Genomic DNA, 21,851 nt, shown 5'->3' with positions numbered 1-21,851 from the left:
CATAGCTGAGGCACTTGACTTCTCTAGGCCTTGCGTAGTCCATCTGTAAAATGGGAATCCCCCTGTGAGACAAAGAGTGGGCAAGCTGATTTCTAGATGGGCTGTGCTGGAAAAAAAAACTCAAGTAGGGATCTTCTAGCAACGGCCACCACCACTTGTCCTTCCTTCTGTGCTTTGCTCTCATGAGCACTAGGCAGGGAGGTAGGGGCAGAAGGGTCATGGCCAAACTTCCTTTGCTCCCACGTTGCTTAGGTTGGGTGAGTACTGAAGGAGGAATGGGCTCTGAGGAAGATCTGCCTTGAGATGTGATACTCAGGTGGACTTCCATGGTCAAGCTAGACCGCTGCTGGGAGGCATTTTAGGGAGTTTTGAATGCAGTGGGTTGCGGGTTAGGGTTAGAGGGTGGGCCTGAGGTTGGACCTAAGTGAGCAACATGGGGAGGGTGGTGTCAGTCCTGTTCCTAGAGGGAGAATAAATTGAGCATTGGTAGGTGATGAGGTGGGGGGACTTCTGGAAGTATTGCTCCACTGGAGTGCATTTCAGACAGGCACGTCGGGATTCGGTGTCCTTCCAAGGGTGGTTTGTCCTTCCAAGGTGTTGTCCACAAAAGTTTTGTCTGACCCCTTAGGGCGAAAGAGGCCCACCAGGCTTTGATGGAGACAAAGGCGAGAAAGGGGAGGACGGGCCTGCAGGAGAAAAGGTAGGAGCTTCCTAATTCCTTATGGGTCCTTGGAAGATGCAGAAGCTGCATGTCCTGTTTGGGGTGAATCGGCCTTGTAGGTACGTGGCTGTCCTCTGCAGGCTGCCATGCAGAGGAGCCGCCCAAATGCAACCTAGGGCTGGTGTGCTGGGTCTCATGGCCTGGCAGACTTTGAGAGTCTGTAAATGAAGATCATGCCAGGTCTCCAGGTTGTAAATGAAGATGATGCCCTTAGTTCCCTGGGTTGCTTGCATGTGGCAAGCTGACAACTGCGAGCCTCTGCGTCCGTCATGGGAACATAGCACACGGTACTGGAAGGGATCTCCTCGGTCATCGAATCCAAGCCCCTATTACAGCAGGAGGCACTTCATATAGTCCCATTCATGCATCTCGAGCTCCTTCTTAACATCTGTGTCATTAGAGCAGATCTGTAGTCACTTGACTTTCATTCATGACTCCTTGGACATTCGTGGAAGCAACAGAAGAACAAAATGCATGATTGCTGATCTAGAGAAGCATGGGCCACTGCCACGTGAAACAACGGAGGATCTCTGTCAGCTCTCACAGAACAGGGTCTTTGACACAACCAAGCTTTCTTGTTCTGTTAGGAAGCAGTAACGCCCCTACGCTTGACTTGATCAATAATTTCATCCCAAGCTGCTTCTTCCTCCAAGCATGACTAAACATAAGCAAGAGGCAAGGATTTCTGAGGGCGATCTCTTTTACTGGACCAGCTGTGTGGTTCGGAAAGAGTCCGACAACTTTCTGAATTCACGGCATCCTTCCTAAGTCACCTTGCCTCTTGCATCACTTCTGGAGCATCACAGCCACAGCGTCGCTTTTGCGCTGTTGAGACCTAAGCTGCGTTCTGCTTTGCGCGGAGAGCACAGACCCCCCCAGCACGTTTAGTGAAGGTTGAGTTTGCTTTTCTGTTCTTGCCCAAAACTTCTCCCCACCCCAAGCGTCATGCAGTGAGTGGTGCATTGGTTTCTGTCCCCGCCACTGGGCTAATTGCATCTGTAACCCCACTCTGCCTCTTTCTGTGTCCCCTTCTGACATGCCAGGTTTCAAGCTGTCACCCTGTCAGGGTCACATCGTGCAATTTTCCCACTCTCAGACTGAGCCCTGGGCACAATTACTTTAGCAGGTCCAAATTAGATTCAGGACCTGCACTTCTCTTCCCTCCAGAAGGAGAATAATCCCCCATGTGCAGTGACCCCACCGTTGCGTATAGCAGAATATCACTTACCTAGCATTTCGGAGACAAAGCTCTTAACCAGTAACCAAGCTGTACACATATCTATCTCCCCAAAAGTGCATTGGGAAGAAATCTCAGGATATCCCGCGGGATCTGTTTCTGGGCTCCGATCAGTCTCTTCCCTACACCCCCCGCAAACATCTCATTAACAACTTCTCCTTTTCCCCGTCCCTCCCCTTTTTGTGACGATTTCATGTCACATTGATTTCTAAGCTCTCAACCTTGGCAAGACCTCTGGGTAACTTCGGGTTACAGCCTGGAAGCATCGTTACCACTAATTACTCCGTCATTGCTTAGCAATTGTCCCCGTGCTGCTTCATGGGAAACGGGTTATCTGGAGCCAGGGTGTTGCCTTCCTGCTTGTTTTCCAACCATGTCCTGCTAAACCAGATCGATACGTTGAGACGGGAAAGTCCAGCGCCCCCATAGCGTTAAAGAGGGCGGAGTGGCAGGGATTCGGGTGAGAGGCGAGGAGGTGCGCGAGCAGCCCCTCTTTATCAACCTTGATCCGAGGAATGAAAACCCCCGGGACAACCGCAGGCACTGGATAGGCAGCCCCACAAGAAAGCAGGGGAGGATGGGGAAATAGGATTTTTAAGTGGAGGGAGCAGCTTCTAGATCCACCATGCTAAAATGCATGTCTTGTTTTATTCCCGCCAGGGCGCTAAAGGCGAAGCCGGTTCCAAAGGAGCGATCGGGCTGTTCGGTGCCCGAGGGCCCGTGGGGCAGAAGGTCAGTGCTGTGGGCCAGAGAGACACTAGAAAACCAATGTGGAGGAAGCACGGTTAAGTGCCCAGCATCTGAGAGCGGGAGTTAGACCCTCATAATGGTGCTTCAGGGTCACCCAAGCTCCTTTGGTCCTGTGGCCCTGCACCACTCCGGTGCTATAAATGCAAGTGATGTCTCTGTACCCTGCACCCTCCAGGGAGATAGCCCCTCGCCACAGTGGTCTTCCTCTTGGTCGAGACAGTGGAGTAGTCCCCGACCTGCCCACTTGTATCCCTTGGGGTATCTCCTTGGATAATTAGGCATACGGGGCTCCAGGGTTTCTCCAGCTGCCCAGTGGGGAGAGCGACGTGGAAGTCCCTCTGCGGTGTGCTGTGAGCACGCGGATGTTCGCGAGGAGCTTTGCAGCATGCATGGCTATAAGGGGGGTAACTAAGAAAGAGGCTGGAAAAAGCCTCCAACCAGGCCCACTGCATTTCAGATGACACTTAAGATCAAAGGCCTGACCATCTGTTGTCCCCAGGCCACAGCTAGGTGCTCCAGCTCACTCGCATTTTCTTCAGGAAAAGGCTTTTCTTTGCTTCCCGTCCTAAAGTGCTGTGCCAAGTGGCATTGCACAGCTGTTCAACATCTGTCACGTCCTGCCCCAGAGGCAGCTGCACTCTTTGGTACCTTGGGATCCTCCAGGAGCTGAAGTAGTGGGAGAGAGACCCTTGCTATGACCGAATGGGGGCTTGCTCACAGAGAGGAGGCTGCAGGTTGAACGTAGCTGTTTCTCTTGTTTCATGCACTGCTGCTTTTCCTTGCAGGGGGAACCTGGAGAGCCTGGCCTGCCGGGATTTGCTGTGAGTTGGAGCAGGTTGTGACCCCATTTCACGTTAGTGGTGTGAGAGTATCGCAGAGATGACGTGCGACCCACCAGGGCACCCTCAGATCTGGCATGCCCCCTGTGCGCTCAACAGGCCCTTGACACTTAAGAGGGTGGGATACGTCCGAACATCGTCTGGTGCCTAGAGCCAGGATGGCTGGGAGAAGAGTGCATGTAGGACCACTGGGGCTTTTCTTCCAGGTTTGGGTATCCAGGAGTAACCCCACACAAGGGCTCAGCCTGTTCTTCTCCAGCGCTGGACAGGCTTGGGTGGTGGTAGGGCCACGGGCTCCTCTCTGACTCACTTGCTGCTCAAGTTGTTGCGAGCAGGGAGGTGCCGACGGAAAGGAAATAAATTGGGTGAAACAGTTGTGCGGCTGCCTGTACAGATGAGTGGCATCAGCAATACTCTTTAATCAGGGCATTGCATTTTTGCATCAAAGGATCCTTTAAATATGGTTTTTTTTTTTACGTTATTTTTTGGCATGGCTCAAACAGAAACTGAAATCCAGTGAAAGCTGGATAATTAGTCACTGGGATAACTCACCACAATTGTCTTAGAAGCTGGTGCACTGAATCCCGTTGACTCGTGCTCATTCACCACCTGTGGCAGCGTAATTAGCTATTTCCAAATGTGCATGCATCCTAAATCACAATGAAATTTGCGCCTGATAATTAGCCGACTTAAAAGGTAGTGAGTCTGGCTTCAAAATAGCATCAAAGCAGCTAGCTGATGCTCAGAAGTTGCTGGATATGCCTTAGCTTTTCTTGGCTCCTCTCTTGTCATTGTTATATAGTGGGCACACTGTATGCAGAGGAAAGGGATGTTTTTGGCTGAGAAAACAGTGCGAAATAGACTTGGGAGAGGTTGTTCCAGGCATAAAGATAAAGGTGGGATGGGATGAACACGATGCTCTGGCTGACAAGGTGAGAGGCCTCTATGTCAAGCCTGGATAGGGATGCCTCTTCCCATCCAGTGTTTACATCCCAATCCAGGAGGCAGCGAATAGATTAGCAACAATTTTAAGCTGCCAAATGGCTGAGAAACGCACCGGCTGTTTAATTTGTGCTCTCACTGCTGTCCCATAGATTCATAGATTTCATAGACATCAGGGCTGGAAGGGACCTCGCAAGATCATCAGGTCCAGCCCCCTGCCCAAGGGGCAGGAAGGCAGCTGGGGTCAGATCACCCCAGCAAGATAAGCATCCATGCATGTCTTAAAGGTATCCAGGAGAAGGTGCTTGCACCACTTCTGGGGGGAGTCTATTCCAGACTGAAGACTCAGACGGTAAAGAAGTTTTTCCTTATGTCCAATCTAAAACAGTCTTGCAGGAGTTTGTGACTGCTGGACTTTGTCATCCCGTAGGGTGCCCTGGTGAACAGATGTTCCCCAGATCCTGATGCACACCTCTCATGTACTTATAGGCTGCCACCAAGTCCCCCCTGAGCCTGCGCTTCTCCAGGCTGACGAGTCCCATGTCTCTCAGCCTGTCTTCATAAGGCCTGTTCTCCTGCCCTCCGAGCATGCACGTGGCTCTCCTCTGGACTCTCTCCAGCTTCTCCACATCCTTCCTGAATTGTGGAGCCCAGAACTGGATGCAGTACTCCAGCTGCAGCCTCGAGTACAGCGGGAGGATGACTTCTTGGGCGTTGCTTAAGATGCATCGGTAGAGGCAAGCCAAAGTTTCATTTGCTTTGCCGGCTGCAGCATCACATTGGTGGCTCATTCATTTTATGGTCAATCACGACCCCCCAAGTCTCTTTCAGTCGTGGTGCTAGTGAGTGTAGCACTGCCAAGCTTTGAAGTATGATGTGGGTTTTTTTCTCCCAACATGGAGCACCTTGCATTTCTGCATATTGAATGTCATCAGGTTTTGATGCGGCCACCTTGCAAGCCTGACTTGCCAATCTATGCTTTAGAGCGACCACCTGGCCCCATTATTTGGTGGTGACTGCGAACTTAGCCAGCCTACTTCTGACACCTGAATTCAGATCATTTATGAATATATTCATAAATATTCATCTTCATGAATTCATATTCATACTGAGCCCTGGGGGATGCCACTGGTCACCACGTGCCATGTTGACTCGGTGCCATCCACTATCGCTCTCTGGGTCCGACCAGCTGTCGGACCATAAAGTCGTTGAGGCCGCAGTTCCCTGATATTACCATGAGGACATCATGGGAGACCAAATCAAAGGCTGTTTTGAAATCTAAGTATGTGACATCAACCTCTTCCCCTTTGTCCAGGTGATGTGTCACCTGGTCATAGATAGAAGAAGAAAGGCACCCAGGACAACAGGCCACTGGGAACCAGCCCTGAGCATTGCATAGGTCCCCAGCACACCTCTTGCCTCTGCCAGCCATAAAGGGCTCACCTGGGATTTGAACCCAGGCCCTCTCACACCCAAAGCAAGACTCATACCCCCAGACCAACAAGCCATTGATTGAGGACACAGGAGCAGAGCACGCACCAGGCCCCGTCCCAGAAAACCTGTTCTTCTTATGTATGTTGGGAGAAGCATTGGTTCCTTGTTGAATATTTCACGCTTCCTCACCATGACTGAATGACAGACGGACGTGCTACCATAGTGGAAGTCAGGACCTGGTAGCAAAAGGGGCTCTTCCCAAACTTGGCAGTTTCTAAGCTTTGCAGGGCGTTCTCGGTGCAGTGAGCACTCCTTGCCTGTTCAAACAGCCCTTTGCATCACATCCAGCCTGCAGGATTCATGACTAACCCGCCGCATTATCAGTCTATTGTGCTCCCTCTTTTCTTTACAGAGACATGAAACTTGTTCGAGGAATATTTTAATGATAGTGTCCACTGAGCTTTATACTTAACGGCAGCTATTTCCAGCATTCGGTCGGTAATTGCTTTTAAATGGCTCTCTTAGTAGCTTTTATTGCCCTGCCTTTGTTTGCCTGAAGAGGCTCAAGTGAAAATTCACAGAAGGAACTTAAGCTGAGTCTACCCAATCACGTTTTGCTGGCGTGGAGAGCTCAGCTGGGGGCGGGTCTGAAAAGATTGCACCCCCACCCCAGCTGGGGAGAGGTGAGGTAGCCCCACATCTGGCCAGAGCTATGCCCATAGAGGAGGGCTCCATCAGCCAAGTGTCTGTTGACCCGAGAGGTTTCATAGATTCATAGGCTCACAGATGCTCGGGTAGGAAGGGACCTCAACAGATCATCGAGTCCGACCCCCTGCCTGGATAGGAAAGAGCTGTGGGGTCAGGTGACCCCAGCCAGATGCCTGTCCAGCCTTCTCTTAAAGACCCCCAAGGCAGGGGAGAGCACCACCTCGCTTGGCAGCCCAGTCCAAGTTTTGGCCACCCTTATGATGAAGAAGTTTTTCCTGCTATCCAGCCTAAATCTGCTCTCTGTCAGTGTGACCATTGCTCCTTGTTACCCCAAGAGATGCCCTGGTGAGCAGAGCATCTCTGATCCCTTGCTGCATCCCACTAATGAATTCATAGGAGGCCCCAAGATCACCTCTCAGCCTTTTCTTGTGGAGGTTGAAAAGATCCAGGTCCTTCAGTCTCTCCTCATAGGGCTTGTCCTGTAAGCCCCTGACCATACGAGTGGCCTCCTCTGGACCCTCTTGAGCCTGTTCACATCCTTCTTAAAGTACAGTGTCCAAAACTGGACGCAGTACTCCAGCTGGGGTCTGACCAATGCCACACAGAGGGGAAGTATCACCCCCTGGGATCTATTCGTCATGCATCTGTTGATGCATGAGAAAGTGCGGTTAGCTTTGCTGATGATTTCGTCACACTGACGACTCCTGTTCATCTTGGAGTCCACTGTGACTCCGAGATCCCTTTCTGCTCCTGTGGGGCTGAGCGAGTCACTTCCCAGCCAGTGGGTATACTGGATATTTTTACACCCCAGGTGCAGCACTCTGCACTTGTCCTGCTGTACTGCATCCTATTGTGTTCTGCCCACTTTTCTAACCTGTCCAGGTCTGCCTGCAATTGTCCCCTATCCCCTGGAGTGTGCGCTTCACCCCACAATTTAGTATCATCCGCAAACTTGGACAGAGTACACGTCACACCCACATCCAAGTCACTGATGAACACATTGAAGAGTACAGGTCCAAGGACCGAACGCTGCGGGACCCCACTGCCCACATCCTTCCAGGTCCATACTGACCCGTCTACTACCACACTCTGGGTGTGACCGCTAAGCCAATTTGGCGCCCACCGGACCATGTAAATATCTATGTCGCAGCCTCTTAATTTATTTATGAGAATGGGATGAGGTTATGTAGCTCTGGCCAGCAGAAAACCCACCGTCCTACGTGCCTCCACTAGGACACTTTGTACAGCTTTGGTGGCAGCAACCCTCTCATGTAGACTAGCACCTAAGCACAAGCCTTGCCCCAGACACACCCCTCTCTCCACCCATTTCCCATCTTCCTTTCTCCCAGCCTCTCTTGGCCCATGGAAGCTTCCTATTTACCCCCAAATGAAAATGGTCTTGGAAAATGCCACTTCAACGACATTCCCAAATTAGTTCATTGAGTAATGAAGTGTTTGGCATTCCTTCTCCTGGGGAAGGCTCTGTTTTTGCTCCTCTCTTCATGATTATTATATATGATTACTATTTATTAGTTATACTGCGGAGCACACAGAAGCCTCAGCCTTGCCCCAGCACCCAATGGTTCAAGGCACTGCTGAGATGTAGGACAGAGAGATGGTCCCTGTCCTGAAGAACGAAGTATAAGGCAAGAGACAACCTCTCAGCTTTTGGCAAGATTTAATCACCCAGGGGCACAATAAGCAATTATTTGGGGCTCTGGGCAGCAGTGGCCACCACCACAGAGTCACAGAGAAGTAGGGCTGGAAGGGACCTCCAGAGGTCATCTAGTCCAAATCAGGATCATCCCTATCCAAACCATCCCAGACAAATCCTTAGCAAAACTGCACGGTTAACCCAAGACATAACACCATAAGCTGCCGCAGGTTAAAAAAAGGAGCCGCGGCAGCCACGTCCTGCTGGTGTAAAAGGTTGTTAATATAACAAGAGATCCCAGGTAGAGGGCCACCCCTCTACAGTAGAAGACAACTTCCTCCCTCAATATGTACCAGTTTGATCACGGGGTAAAATTCCTTCCTGATCCCAAATATAATGATCCTTCTGACCCAGAGTGGAGGGGCAAGACCGTCTAGTCAGGAACCTCCAGGTTTAAATTCCCCCTGCAGCTAATGCCTCTGAGTAAAGCTTAAAAAAATCTCCTGATGCATAGCAGAAAGGAAAGAGGGGAGAAAGGTGGAATTCCCTCCCAGCCCCATGCGGCAACCAGCAAAGCCCAGAAACATGGAAAATGCCCCATAGGAGAACATAGGCATTGCTGCACCTAGATCATCCCTGAACAATACGTATCCAACCTCTTCTTGAATGCCTCCAGGGATGGAGAGGCCACAACTTCCCTAGATGTCTAGTCTGCTGCCTCCCTGCTCTAGCAGTGAAGAAGTTTTTCCTGATATCCAATCTAAACCTACTTTACTACAGTTTGAGCTACTGTTCTACGTCCTACTCTCTGCTGCAAAAGGGAAAAGGTGTTTTTCCCCCTTCATAGCAGCCCATTCTGATAACCCACCTCCCCCCAGACCAAAATGGGTACTCAAGGCTGGTGCCCAGTGCTGGCATCACCCCCCCAAAAAGGTTTGTTCCTTTCCCATCACAGATGCCTCCATCCTGTTTTCAGCTTAGCAGACAAATAGAGCCTTTGGGGGGTTTTTTATGGGACATGTTACCTCCCCTGCTGCAATGCATTATTGACCATGTCTCTAAATAATCACCAGTCTCTGGGTAAGGAAAGAGGACATTATGCCCAGTGATTGACTACAGCAAAGTCGGGGCAGATGTGTATTCAGAACTCCTGCCAATCTAGTTGACCAGATTCATGGCCCCATATAAGAAACTCAGGGTTTCTCTCTAGTCATAGAAAATCATAGAAAATTGGGGTCGGAAGGGACCTCAGGGGGTCACATCTAGTCCAACCCCCCACTCAAAGCAAGACCAGCCCCAACGACATTATCTCAACCAAACTACAATCTGAATCAATATCTTTGGCCATCTTCCAATCTCCTGTTGCTCTAAATTCAGCAGTCTGACACGTTTCACTAACGTTTTGCTTCGAGTTAGACATACAAAAAACTAGAACTCTTGGTCCCAAAATGATACCTTTTATTAGACCAACTGGGAAATCGCAAGACAATTGTCCCTTTCTGCCAGCTTTCGGGATCACGGCTACCAACTACACCCTTGATTCAAGTTAGGTCCTTTCCTCTGGTTGCTTTCAGTACGTGGGAAGTGATGCAGGCTTGCTGAGACATTTTGAAAAAGCAGCGCATTCATCTGATACTGGGATCCTATCGGATGCTCTTTCTTCAGGGAGAGAGATACAGACATTTTATAGGTGATAGGGTCTCCCTCGGTAAAAATCTGGTAGCTGATATTCCCCGCCCCCCTTTTTAATACACATACATTTCCTTTTAAAGCCCGGCTGCAAATTGATTCAAAGCGCCCAGTGCTGCTCACGAGCTCTGTGTACCGCTGAGCTGTGCTGCGAGCACTCAATGTGCTCATGAGGTGCTCTGCGGACACATGTGGCTCTAGGAAGAGTAACTATTACTACAAAGAAAGGGGCTGGAAGAAAACATCCCACCAATAGATCTAAAAAAATATTATCTCCATTATACAGGTGGCAAAACTGAGAAGTGAGATGGCTCTTCCAAGGTCTTACAGCAGGCCTGGGGCAGGGTAGGGAATAAAACCCAAGTCTCTCTTGACTCTCTATTCAGGTCCTAAGCAAATTAGATTGAGAAGTGCAGGACAAGGATTTTTGTGGCTTTCATTGGACCAGCCACACGGCTGGGGTAGATTTAGACAGGCCTTTGAATGCCATGCATTCTTCCCAAACTTTTTTTTTCCTAGAAAAATACATTTTGATTTTTTCCGAGAATTTTGGTGAATGAAATCAAGTACCATAAAGGTGCCTGGGAAAGTAGAGTGCATGGGATAGAAGTCACTACCCACTTCCAAGGACATAAGCGGTCAGGAGAGACAGAGACAGTGGGCATTCATTGGGTAAGGCCATCTGCTCCATGCTGTTCAGGTCCTTCACGGCTGCTTTCCAGCACTCTGGAGCCAGAGGTCTTAAGAGCCGCCATCAAAGAGGCGGGGGGTCCCCTTGGAGTCGCTTCCCTGCCTCAGCTTCAGGTTTGGCCCATGTGAGTGGGAGCAGATGGGTTGGGGGAACTGTGAGAACATCCCTCCTGGAGAATGCGGGAATAGGGTGTCCTCACACCCCATATTCGCCCAAATGTTCTGCTTCTGGTCTCTGTCTTGGAGGAGGACAGGGCTGTCCCCAGCCTTTCGTTTCACTTTCATTTTTGTTGACTTTCTCAGAAATCTTCCAGCCTGTGGCAGCTGAGAAATTAATACGACTCCTCTCATGACAGGGCACGGCCGGCCTCGATGGGAAGAACGGGAACAAAGGCGCGAAAGGCGACAGAGGTCTCCAGGGCCAAAAAGGGGAGCAGGTGAGTACAGCACCGGCTGCTAGAGGTCCGTTTTGAAGATTGCAATAGTGCCTTTTCTGACCCGGCTTTCGATTCCTCTGCAAAAAAGAAAAAAAATAGTGTGTGGCTTTAAGATATTCCCTACTGCTATTAGTAACTCTAGGTGTAGAGGAGATTGCTCTCTGAACTTCTTCAAGAAATACTGTATATGCTTGCCTACCGCACACCCCTTTTGTCCAAAAACCAGCCCTGTACAACTGGGATGAGTGCCTTAAAGGGGGGGACGTGGATTCATCCCCTCTGGAATAGGAGCAGGAGGAGGCGGTGTTGCAGAATAGTTGCCAGCTTCTCTTCCAGGCCCCAAGCAGGAGGTGCAAGTCCAGGGTTAACTTGTCCATAGCTGCTCTCAGTTCGCTGTCTGAGAGAAGCTGGCAGCTATTTTGCAACATGGCCTCTCCAGGGAAAAGCCCATTCTGGGCCATAACTCTGGAAAAATCCTTTGGTGTGCCTTCTCGAAACAACGGGCATGTCTTTTTGCAGGGGGCGTGTGGTGTGCAAGAAGATACGGTACGCTGAGGATGGGTCCTCGGGTCTGCTGGATGCTGCCGTCCACTACCTGAGAATTAGGCCCCAAGTCTCTTCTGCCATTGTTTTAAGTTCTCCTGTAGCAAATTCATTTGGCCTGAACGTTACTTCCTGTGACGCTGTCTTCACTTCCTTTTGGTACCAAGTGCAATAATGCCCAGCACTGGCAAGACAGGCACGTGGGAGGGAACTATCCGTTGCTGCCTAATTTCATCCATGGGACAACTTTTGCAGGAAAATGATCTTTTTTTTTTTTAAGTACAAGGCATGTTGAATTTGAGTTGAGGCTCTTTGAATAGGAGAAGCTGTCTTTCCCCCTAAAGCCTATCTGTCAATTTGCTCTTTATAAGTGAAATTTTAATCTTTTCTTTCTTTATTAACCCCTCAAATGCCTCCAGGATTGCCGAAGTGGTGCCAGAGTGGGGAAGAAATGAACTCTTTTTTTCATTTTAACCACTCCTGGACACCGGGTGATGTCTTTCATAAAAAATACTGACAAAGTTTTGCTAAAATTGCCCTTGCAACCTCACACTAGGTCTCTGCAGTGGCAGCACGGTGCATCCGACTGTTTGTGTAATAACTCCTTGAAAGCCCTTTTAGGACACTCAATCAGCGAATGAAGATCCCGGCTCTCAGCTGGGCTTTGTACAAGGAACCTCAGCATTGAGAGCAGTAGTCCAGGAGCTGAGGGAGACTCTCTCAGACCTATGAGCAGTACTTGCTCTGACCTTGGACCTTGCCAGCCCCTTAGGCATGCAAGGCCATGCCCATCTACTGCTCAGTTACGTCGTGAGTCTCAGCAGTGATTATGCCAATCTGTGAGACATCAGGAGTCTCATTTTGAGAGGTACATAAAACAAACAAAGGTCTCAGGTGAATTGCAACACTTTTCCAGCCTCTTCATTACACTCTACATATATCCTGAGCCGCCCTGTATAAATCGGTAGACAGGTTGCACTATAAAGAGGAGGCTGAATTACAGCAAGGAAGCTGTTTCCTGAGGCCCTTGTGCATGAAGATGCTCGTGTAATATTCGTCTCACTGCTGCTGAGAAGTGGCAGCATTTCTCAAGCTGAGACTTGGGCAAAGTGATTGCTTTGAAAGCTTTTGGGTGGAAAGCACCTTATGAATACAAGAGGGTGCTGCTGGGGAGGATGCACCTTTAGTTTTCCAAATTGCTTGCCATTATTAGGCCAGGTTCTTTGGGTAGATGTGATATCTTTCATTAGACTAATAGAGTAGTTAGGGAAATGTTCGTTGCAAAGCCATGATATCTTTTATTAGACCAACCGAGTAGTTGGGAAAATGTTCTTTGCAAAGATGTGATATCTTTTAGTAGACCAACTGAGTAGTTGGAAAAATGTTCTTGCAAAGAGCATTTTCCCAACTACTCAGTTGGTCTAATAAAATAAGAGGGTTTTTTCCAACTACTCAGTGGATGATATCACATCTACCCGTAGAAACTTGCCTACCTATGTCCTTAGACCAACGTGGCGACAACCAAAGACCCTGCTGCCATTGCTCTGTATCCATCCTGCCTGACTTGTTTGTTTGTTACTCAGGGGGAGAAAGGTGATCCCGGGATAAGTGGTGACATTGGACGGAGAGGTCTGAAGGTAAGAAGAAGCAATGTGTGGTTGGGCCCTTCTGCAAGGGGAGGCGAATGGTCTAAAGCTAAGTCCTTGAACTTGAATGATGGTCAGAAATGGTACATGGGCCGGACTGCCAGATAGATAGCTGGTTAAGAAAAGATCAAAGAAGCAACCATCTAGCTTCCAGCATAGACCACAAGGAAGGCCAGGATCAGTAAAATTCAAAGCCAGCAGGTCTGCAGTGCTGTAGGAGACAACAGAGTGCATCCGAACATTTGGGATCAGCCCAAGACCACTCTGAGATGGCAGCACAACCTGCCTTAGGAGATAAACACATGTGAGACGGTATGACCGAACCTGGCACAAGAGATGCATAGGGAGGATGTCACTGAGTAAAGTTTGTTCATCAGTAAAGGTGCCTGGCACCAAAAACGATTGATCACAAGGAAAAGCCTGTAGGATGGTCCAACACCTGGTGCAATAGACCCAGAAAGTTGTGTAGGAAGGTTGTAATGACAAAGATCATTAATTGGCAAATTGTACGTTGCAGTTATGTGGGCTTCATATAAGCACTTCCAGGTTGCATCTACACATCGCCCTATGGTGACGTAGTGATGTGCTACATCACCGTATGGCGTGTTATGCGACATGGCGATCCCACAGGTCTACATGTGATCGCTAGCTATGTCACCGTAGTAGCGCGGTCCCCGCTTATAGTGCACCACTGTGGTGATGTAGTGGGGCCATTTAAGCATGCGCTGCCAGCACGGTGCAGGATGGGCGGTTACTGCACCATGTTTCAGTACTTCCAAAAGGAAGTACAAAAGGAAGAACTAAAACATGGTGCAGTAACAACGTCGCTGTTGGGTGACATGTAAACACACCCCTAATGTATAAAAAGAGTTGAATGGGAACACGCTTTGGATTTGTGTTGAACCCCGCACTATCCCTGCTGGTCTGATCACCTGGCTGGTAGCAGAAATAAAGGCTACATTAATTTTATCCTCACTGAACAGCCGCTGCATGCTTATGTGAACCGTGTAGCAATAGGACCTACCAGGTCTCTGTTCAAGTCAGAGCTGGATGATCCACACCATGCAGAGGGGTATTTTATCCTGCATTAGTCCTGATTTCTCTTGACCATCCCCGTGTGCTTTTTCTCCAGGGGCTGCGTGGGCTTCCAGGACGGGTGGGAGCCCCAGGGGCAGCTGGAATAAAGGTGAGGATTGTCTTCCTCTTAACTTGTAGAAGAGAATATAGCGAGAGTGGAGGTGCATGACTGACAGACAGCCATGGGAAGGGAAATCTTTCTGTTTAACCCCATGGCATGCACATGGGACCTGGAAGATCCCTCCGTAGCATCCTGCCAATGTGCCTCAGAGCTGGAGAAGCTGCCACTAGGTCTGGGAGTAGAAGTCACCTCCCGTGACCTGCTCTATCGGCATCTCTGCTGAGATTGTCAGTGCGTTTTGTGATGCACGACAGGTTGGAGATGTTAGAGCACAAACCCGCGAACTGGGAATCTCATCACTGTCTGGATCACCATGCTCAGAGAGCAGGAATCAATGACTCGATATCGAGGTGGCAGCTGGTTTCAAGTGCAGTGTCCCAGGGGTTGGTCCTGGGGCCGGTTTTGTTCAGTATCTTCATCCATGATCTGGAAGATGGGATGGAGCGCACTCTCAGCAAGTCTGCAGATGACACCAAGCTGGGGGTGTAGTAGATATGTTGGAGGGTAGGGTTAGGATTCAAAGAGAGCTAGAGAAGTTGGAGGATTTGACCAAAACAAATCTCATGAGGTTCAACAAGGACAAGTGCAAAGTCCTGCACTTAGGATGGAGCAGTCCCATGCACTGGTACAGGCTGGGGGTGACTGGCTGGGCAACAGCTCTGCAGAAAAGGACCTGGGGGTGACAGGGGACAATAAGCTGAATATGAGCCTGCAATGTGCCCTTGTTACCGAGAAGGCTACCAGCATCCTGGGCTGCGACGGTAGGAGCGTTGCCAGCAGATCAAGGGCAGTGATTCTTTCTCTCCATTCTGCACTGGGGAGGCCGCATCTGGACTCCTGTGTCCACCTGTGGGCCCCCCACTACAGAAAGGATGTGGACACGTTGGAAGGAGTCCAGAGGAGGGCAACGAAAATGTTTTGGGGGGCTGGGAGACATGATTTGTGCAGAGAGGCTGAAGGGGCTGGTCTTATTTAGTCTAGAGGAAAGAAGACTGAGAGAGGATTGCATAGCAGCCTTCAACCCCTGCAGGGGGGCTGCAAAGAGGATGGAGCCGGGCTGTTCTCAGTGGGAGCAGACGACAGGACAAGGAGCAATGGGCTCAAGCTGCAGCAAGTGGATATTAGGAAAAACTTTCTCACGAGGAGGGTGGTGAAGCACTGGAACGGGTTACCCAGGGAGGTGGTGGAGTCTCCCTTGTTGGAGGTTTTTAAGACCCAGCTGGACAAAGCCTTGGCTGGGATGATGTAGCTGGAGGTGGTCCTATTTTGAGCAAAGGGCTGGAGTAGGTGTGACCTCCTGAGGTCCCTTCCCACCCTCGTTTTCTATGATTCTGCATGTGCGAGGCTGGACGGGAACATTACAATAATTATGTAGTCTGACTTGGATAATGCAAAAGACCAAAGAGCCTCACTCAATTCTACATTTCCCTCGAGCTCCTGTTGACCTGAAGCATACTGAATGCTTAGCTTCTGTTTTCAACTCTGTCACTGAGTGGTGTTGCTCATGTTGCTTCACCCCTTTTGGGCTTCCAATGTCCCCATTTACAAATGATGGTAATGATCTTTAGTTTCCTCTATAAAATTCATTGTTGTTTAAAGAGAGATATAACAGCTACCTAGGATTTTACCAGCCCAGGGGTGTCATGGCAGGGGGTGAACGCACTGCGTTTCTGATCCAGAAGCACAGGTTTTGAGTCTTACTCTGAAAATTATGCTGAAGGGTTCTCCCAGTTGATTCAGCTATAAATGGTCCCCGGTCATTCGGGGAGTGAAAGGCAAGCAGAGATGATGCTGGCCATGTCTTTCCTTTGTGTATTGTTGGGTACCATACCTGGAAGATTTTAACCATGCTACACTGATGACCATCTAAGCATGTATGGACCTTCTGTTTAGTGACTTCCCTGCTGACTCAAATGGGTTTTGCATTGCAAAAAAGATCTAAAAATTTACTTTTCAATGATAGGTTTTTTCCCCTAAGAGTGATTCTTATATTAAAAAACAGGGGTGTCCTCTTCCTTATTTTTGTTATCAGTCTTGCTGGGACTGACTCTGAATGAAGGGTATGATTGAGCTCATATGACTGGCACAGCTGAGCTCCATCTCACTATTTGGGTAATAAGCCTCATAGTATCGTAGTATTTAGGGTCAGAAGGGACCTAAATAGATCATCAGGTCCAACCCCCCCCGTCCTGGGCAGGAACGGGTGCCGGGGTCATATCACCCCAGCCTCGGTAGCTTGGAGCTGCTTCCCAAGTCTTCCAGTGTTTTGGGGCAGTCAGGGCCAGATCTAGGCGTCTGGTGGAGATCCACCTTGACTTCAGGTGCCCTTGGTGGTATGATAGTGTCACAATGTTGACCATCTCATCATCTTCCTCATTGATGCATGACGAATTGTCACTCGGTTCTTTTGGTGTCCAAGCTGCTCACGTGCTGTACATTTTATTCTACGTGTAGGGTGAGATTGGAAGCCCTGGAAAGCCAGGAATACCAGGATTAGATGGACCTCAAGGGCCAAAGGTGAGTGGGAAAGCCCTTTTTCCGGCTTGTGTGTGAAGTTTTGCAAAACCTTTACAGATGTCTAAAATTCAACTCTACAAAGCTCTCGTCCCCCTCCATGGTCTTGTCCAGGCCTCAACATGGGGCTGGTTTAGCTCATCTGCTTCTAAATCAATGGAAATAAATTGGTGTACCTCCAGGCGCTGAGGGTCTGAAAGTGCTTTCAGGATGGCAGAGCATTAATTAGCTTAATTTGGTTTCTTACCAAATGAACGGAGCAAATGTCTGGGCCTGGGCCCAGCACACGTTGGGAGGCCGTTTCAGACGGTCATCCACCTGCCAGCTGGCTGTCATTCCTAATGCTCTTTAACCCCTGGGGTGGGAGTTTTTGGCAGGTCTGCCACCCCATTCATTGGTTGCTTGCTTGCTTCTGCACACCTTCTCAGGAACCAAAAGCCAGTGTCATCAATGAGATTCTTCCCATTGACTGGAAGCTCCGGTGCTGGCCGGCTAGCCTAGGTTACCAGTGTTATCTCTTGGGATTTGAGTCGCAGGTAACTTGCCAGGTGTGTCAGTAATGCTGCCCCGGTGTGAACAAGCCCTGTGTTACCCCTTCAGATCACAACCCCTTTGGGCTAATCCCACCCCAGGAGGAATCCAGGACTGGCTTTGGCAGGGCACGGGGACAACGCAATCAGTGACCAGCCTGCTGCAGCTGTCCCAGTCCTGAGATGCTCCCCCGCCTCTCCCAAGACCCATTGCTACACCCAGATCACTCTGAGGACACTGTTATTCTTCAGCATGACTTTAAACATGAGGTTGGAAATCCCATGGAGGTTCGAAATCCTATGCATGCTCCCCAGGGACTCTCCTTGGAGCCTGGGCACCTATCCCACAGCTGCAGACTCCACTCTGGTCATCAGCTGTCTCGCAGGGATTGAAATGCTCAACGCTGTAGCACCTAAGTCTCCTGGTGCCTTGCACCCTGGTTCGTTTTGCAACTGGGTCATCCAGTGCAGTGGAGAGCAATGGCCCTGGAGGTTTGTCTAGCATGCATTTTAATCCCATCAGTGCATTGTCTTAGGGAACCAGGATAGCCTCATTAATGAGAAGTTTGCAACAGTAAGTGGTGTTTTCACTAGGATGGGGCCATTCCTTGCAGTCACCGAGATGTGGCTTGCTTCGTTAATTATAAAGAGGGCGAGTTCTTTGTTTATCTGGATTCTCTCTCGACCACCTTTAGGGTAACCAAGGAGGATCGGGCGCCGACGGCCCCGTAGGAATTTCTGGAGAGAAAGGAGAAAAGGTTAGTACTCTCCAAATTGCATTGAGGACAACTTCCCTTAAATGAAGCATCAATCATGTTGAGTTAACGCAATTACATACTGTATAAATCATAAGTACCCTTTGCAAAGGGCAGTCAGCTCGGGCATTAGGCTTGCGCTGGGGAGACGAAGGGCATGCTGTCTGTCTGTTCACTCCGAATCATGTGTTTAACCCTTGATGCTTGCCAGCCCAAAAGTTGCACTGGCTTGGTCAATACCAGCCCAAAATCTATAAGGCAAAGAGAGCAGAAATCAGTGTAAAAGTGCTTTATCTTAGCACCGCTATTCTCAGGTGGGAAGCTATAAGTACGCTGGTATACGGCACCTTTTAACTGCATCCACACGAGCCATTTACTCATTCTCTGGTAGTTGTTCTCTACTATTCTACTGCTGCTTTTATATCCCAGGGGCTTTTTGTATTCATTTATAACCGCTCTCTTATTCATCTTTACATGTATTTTCTGCATTTAAAAAAAACAACAACCTTGAATTGAATCACACACCTAGAAATTTTACTCTTGTCATAATCTAATTGGTGCATAATTTAGCGTGGTAGAAATTCATCTCAAGCAAAATTCATACCGACTATGTCTTGCATTTGCTTTAAACAATGTTTCTAAGTGGTGTCATTATCGAGGCATTGCAACACGCAAGTGCATTGCGTGTGTTTCAGCTGGAAATTGGAAGTTACAGAAAAATTGAGCACTTAGAAATGTAGTTGTTGGAAGTGCTCGGTGAAATAATAATATATTAAAGTCGTCTTAATGCGCACCCCTACCTGTCTTATGCTGTATAGAGGAAATTGGGAAAGCTACCAGGAGGGGAGAGGAGATGAAGGGTGAACAGGATAAAGAGAGAAAGAGGGAATAAATGGTTTATCTAGTGAGGTAGATAAGAGGGGACATGACAACTACGGAAAATAATGAATGGAGTAGAGAGGTAGGTGGAAAGGTCCTGTTCCCCTTGTCTCATAGCACAAGAGCCAGGAGGTATCGGATTAGACTGATTTCCAAGCTGATTAAAGGAAAGGCTTTTTCCCTTGGCGTGCAGTCTGCGTAACTCTCGGCTACAGGAAGTCATGTGGGAGGCAAGGATCCTTTAGGGTGATCTCGTTCATTGGACCGACTGTATAGATGAGCTAAATCCATCCCAGCTGCATGGGAGATCCAATAAAAGAGATCGCCCCAAGAAATCATTGCCTTTCGCATCATGTTTGGACCATCATAGCCACAACATCCCTTGTGCACTGCAAGACATCGTGGAAATGGAGAGTCTGAAAGCAGAACAAAAATAGCCACCGTCGGAAGAGTTAACGCTATAAAAGCTTGGGGGAGATTACAGACCCTCAGGGGATGGGACTTAAGGTGGTCTTTAATGATTAGAGGTTGCTTCCCTGGAAGCAAATTAATGCATGCCTTAGCTCCCGTGTTTCAGGGATGTATTTGGTAGCCGTGTTGGTCTGAGACGAGAAGAAATGCAAAACGCTAAAACTCTTGGTTCAGAGATGATACTTTTTATTAGACCAACTAAGAAATCGCAAAAAAATTATCTTTTTTTTTTTTGGTTTGCAATCTTAGTTGGTCTAATAAAAGGTATCATCTCTGAACCAAGCATTTTAGAGCTTTGTGTTGCTTTAACTCCCCTGGGTTTTCATGGCCCTTCCCTTGAAGGATCTGCTTTGCCATTGCTGGGGAAGAGAGTGGGACCGACCCTAGATGTGCACTAGAGGGACGATGGGATCAGCTCAAGCGGAGAGAGAGAAGTCGTGTTTCTTCCTCCCTCCTCGCTACTTTGCCTCAGAAGCCCCAGCCTTTTGCAGTTGTTCTGCAAACAGCTTGTCACTGCGGTCCCCTCCTTTGTATCGCTTCCCCTCTCGATCTTTTACAAGCCAGCTTTGGAGGAACAATTAAGCAGAAAGTTGCCAGGGGGTCAATGTGCTCAATGGAAACGCGGGCTCGGTCGGGCACGAGGAATGCATCGCATCAGTCATGGTGGCGAGGGGGGGTCCTGCTTTTGTCCATCGACACTGTCCTGGCTGACTCATGCACGATCTCATTTCCCAAAAGTTTTGCTGTGGAGAGCCCGGGAGGGGATGGAGATGACTGTCCCTGCAGAGTGCTTCAATGCAAACCTCCCCGCTGTAAATGGATGGGTTTCTATTTTTAGTTTTTGCTGGAGCCACGCATGCAAATGAGAAAGCCAGCACTGACTGAGTCACCGAGGTCTTCCCCTCCACCTCCTCCCTTCTAGTCTTTTCTCCTAAGAGCAAATTTGGGACAATTCTCATTAGTGCAGGTGTAATGGGTCAGGTAATTGGGAACCTCTTGGGCGGCTGACTAATTCAGGACTCACCTCCATGGGGTGTGGGAACTGCCTCACTGCCCAGGGGATATTGGGAAGTGTAGGTGTCTCCTGTTAGCTTCCAGGAGATGATGGCACCCACGTCACAGAGGAGCTGTGCTATCCTGAAGAGGAATTTGGAGGGGGTGTCACCATGTCAACACATGGATGGCAGACTCAGCAGATGTCAGACATCAAACCAGCCAGAGATACTGAGCCCTACCTGTGGCCCATTTAGCATTGAGTCATGGTGGCAGGGCATATCCTGGTAGGACGAATGATCTCGTGCAATGGTCCCTGATCTTTGATCAGGTTATTTAACCTCCCTTGTACCTCAAGGGGTGCATCTACATGTTCACATTTACTGCACAGTAGCCAATATTACTGTTCGGTACGGGCAGATGTCTATACCTGCACACTCATACTGAGCAGTAGATACAGTGACTAATGCCAACGTGAGGTTAAATTTGATATCTACATCATGCAGATATCAAATTTATGCCGAGTTAGTTACTGCACAGTAACGCATGTGTAGCCGCCTTATTGTGTAGTAACACTGTGTGCATGGACCGACTTGGGACTAACTTAAGTCCCTAATCAGTCCACACACAGCGTTAATGAGCTGTAATGCCTGCACATGTAGATGCCAGCCTATTCCTGCTTACTGTGCAGTAATTTACTGCACAATGAATTTAAGCTGGTGTAAATGCATGTGTAGGCACAGCCAAGGAGGATAACAGCACTGCCCTGCCTTACAGAGATGTTGTTAGAGGACTTGCATTAAAAATGATGAGGCGTCTAGGTATTGTGGTCATGCGGCCTCTTTCCTACATACCTAGGTATGGCACTGCTGTTCTATGGTTAATTAGGAGCTCAGATTTTAGGGCTATCAACACGGCCTCCCTAGCAAAAGCGGCGCCTACCTGCTCCAGATGATGAAGAGAGAGTTGGCAAAGGGCATTGTCGTGATCCTCTCCCGTTCCCCCGCATTCATCTCTTCTTTCCTATGAAGGTTGCTTATATCACGGGCAGACACAGTTCTTTGGGTAGATGTGATATCTGTTATTAGACCAACTAAATAGCTGGAAATATTGTTTTTTTGCAAGCTTTTGGGCACAAAGCCCTTCTTCAGGCAGAGGGTGAGTCTGCAGCTGTTTGGTGCTCACCTGGATGGGAGAAAAGCCGATATGCAAAAATTCAGG

The 21,851-nt window shown here is 48.9% G+C and overlaps 1 protein-coding gene across 8 annotated transcripts in view; it reads left to right on the top strand.

Moving 5' to 3' along the window:
- Positions 1-21,851, top strand: part of LOC149865440 (uncharacterized) — a 213,443-nt gene that overhangs the window by 159,138 nt on the left and 32,454 nt on the right. For 4 of the 8 annotated variants that reach the window (XR_016441695.1, XR_016441696.1, XM_090041526.1 and 1 more), the window contains exons 76-83: positions 629-700; positions 2,619-2,690; positions 3,494-3,529; positions 11,021-11,101; positions 13,228-13,281; positions 14,423-14,476; positions 16,943-17,005; positions 18,228-18,290. Coding sequence is in view for 4 of the 8 variants with exons in the window: in XM_090041526.1 (XP_089897652.1) it covers positions 629-700; positions 2,619-2,690; positions 3,494-3,529; positions 11,021-11,101; positions 13,228-13,281; positions 14,423-14,476; positions 16,943-17,005; positions 18,228-18,290 (495 nt within the window). In the remaining 4 variants the exon portion in view is untranslated. Of the gene's footprint in view, positions 1-628; positions 701-2,618; positions 2,691-3,493; positions 3,918-11,020; positions 11,102-13,227; positions 13,282-14,422; positions 14,477-16,942; positions 17,006-18,227; positions 18,291-21,851 lie in introns of those variants that run through there. The other 4 variants (XR_016441697.1, XR_016441698.1, XM_090041528.1 and 1 more) reach the window with 4 other exon arrangements.

Source organism: Crocodylus siamensis, chromosome 4 (genome assembly GCF_052110815.1).
Source record: "Crocodylus siamensis isolate JL-2025a chromosome 4, ASM5211081v1, whole genome shotgun sequence".
NCBI classification, from domain to species: Eukaryota; Metazoa; Chordata; order Crocodylia; family Crocodylidae; genus Crocodylus; species Crocodylus siamensis.
Note: the sequence above shows the minus strand (reverse complement) of the source record. Positions and strands in the feature narration are given on the sequence as shown.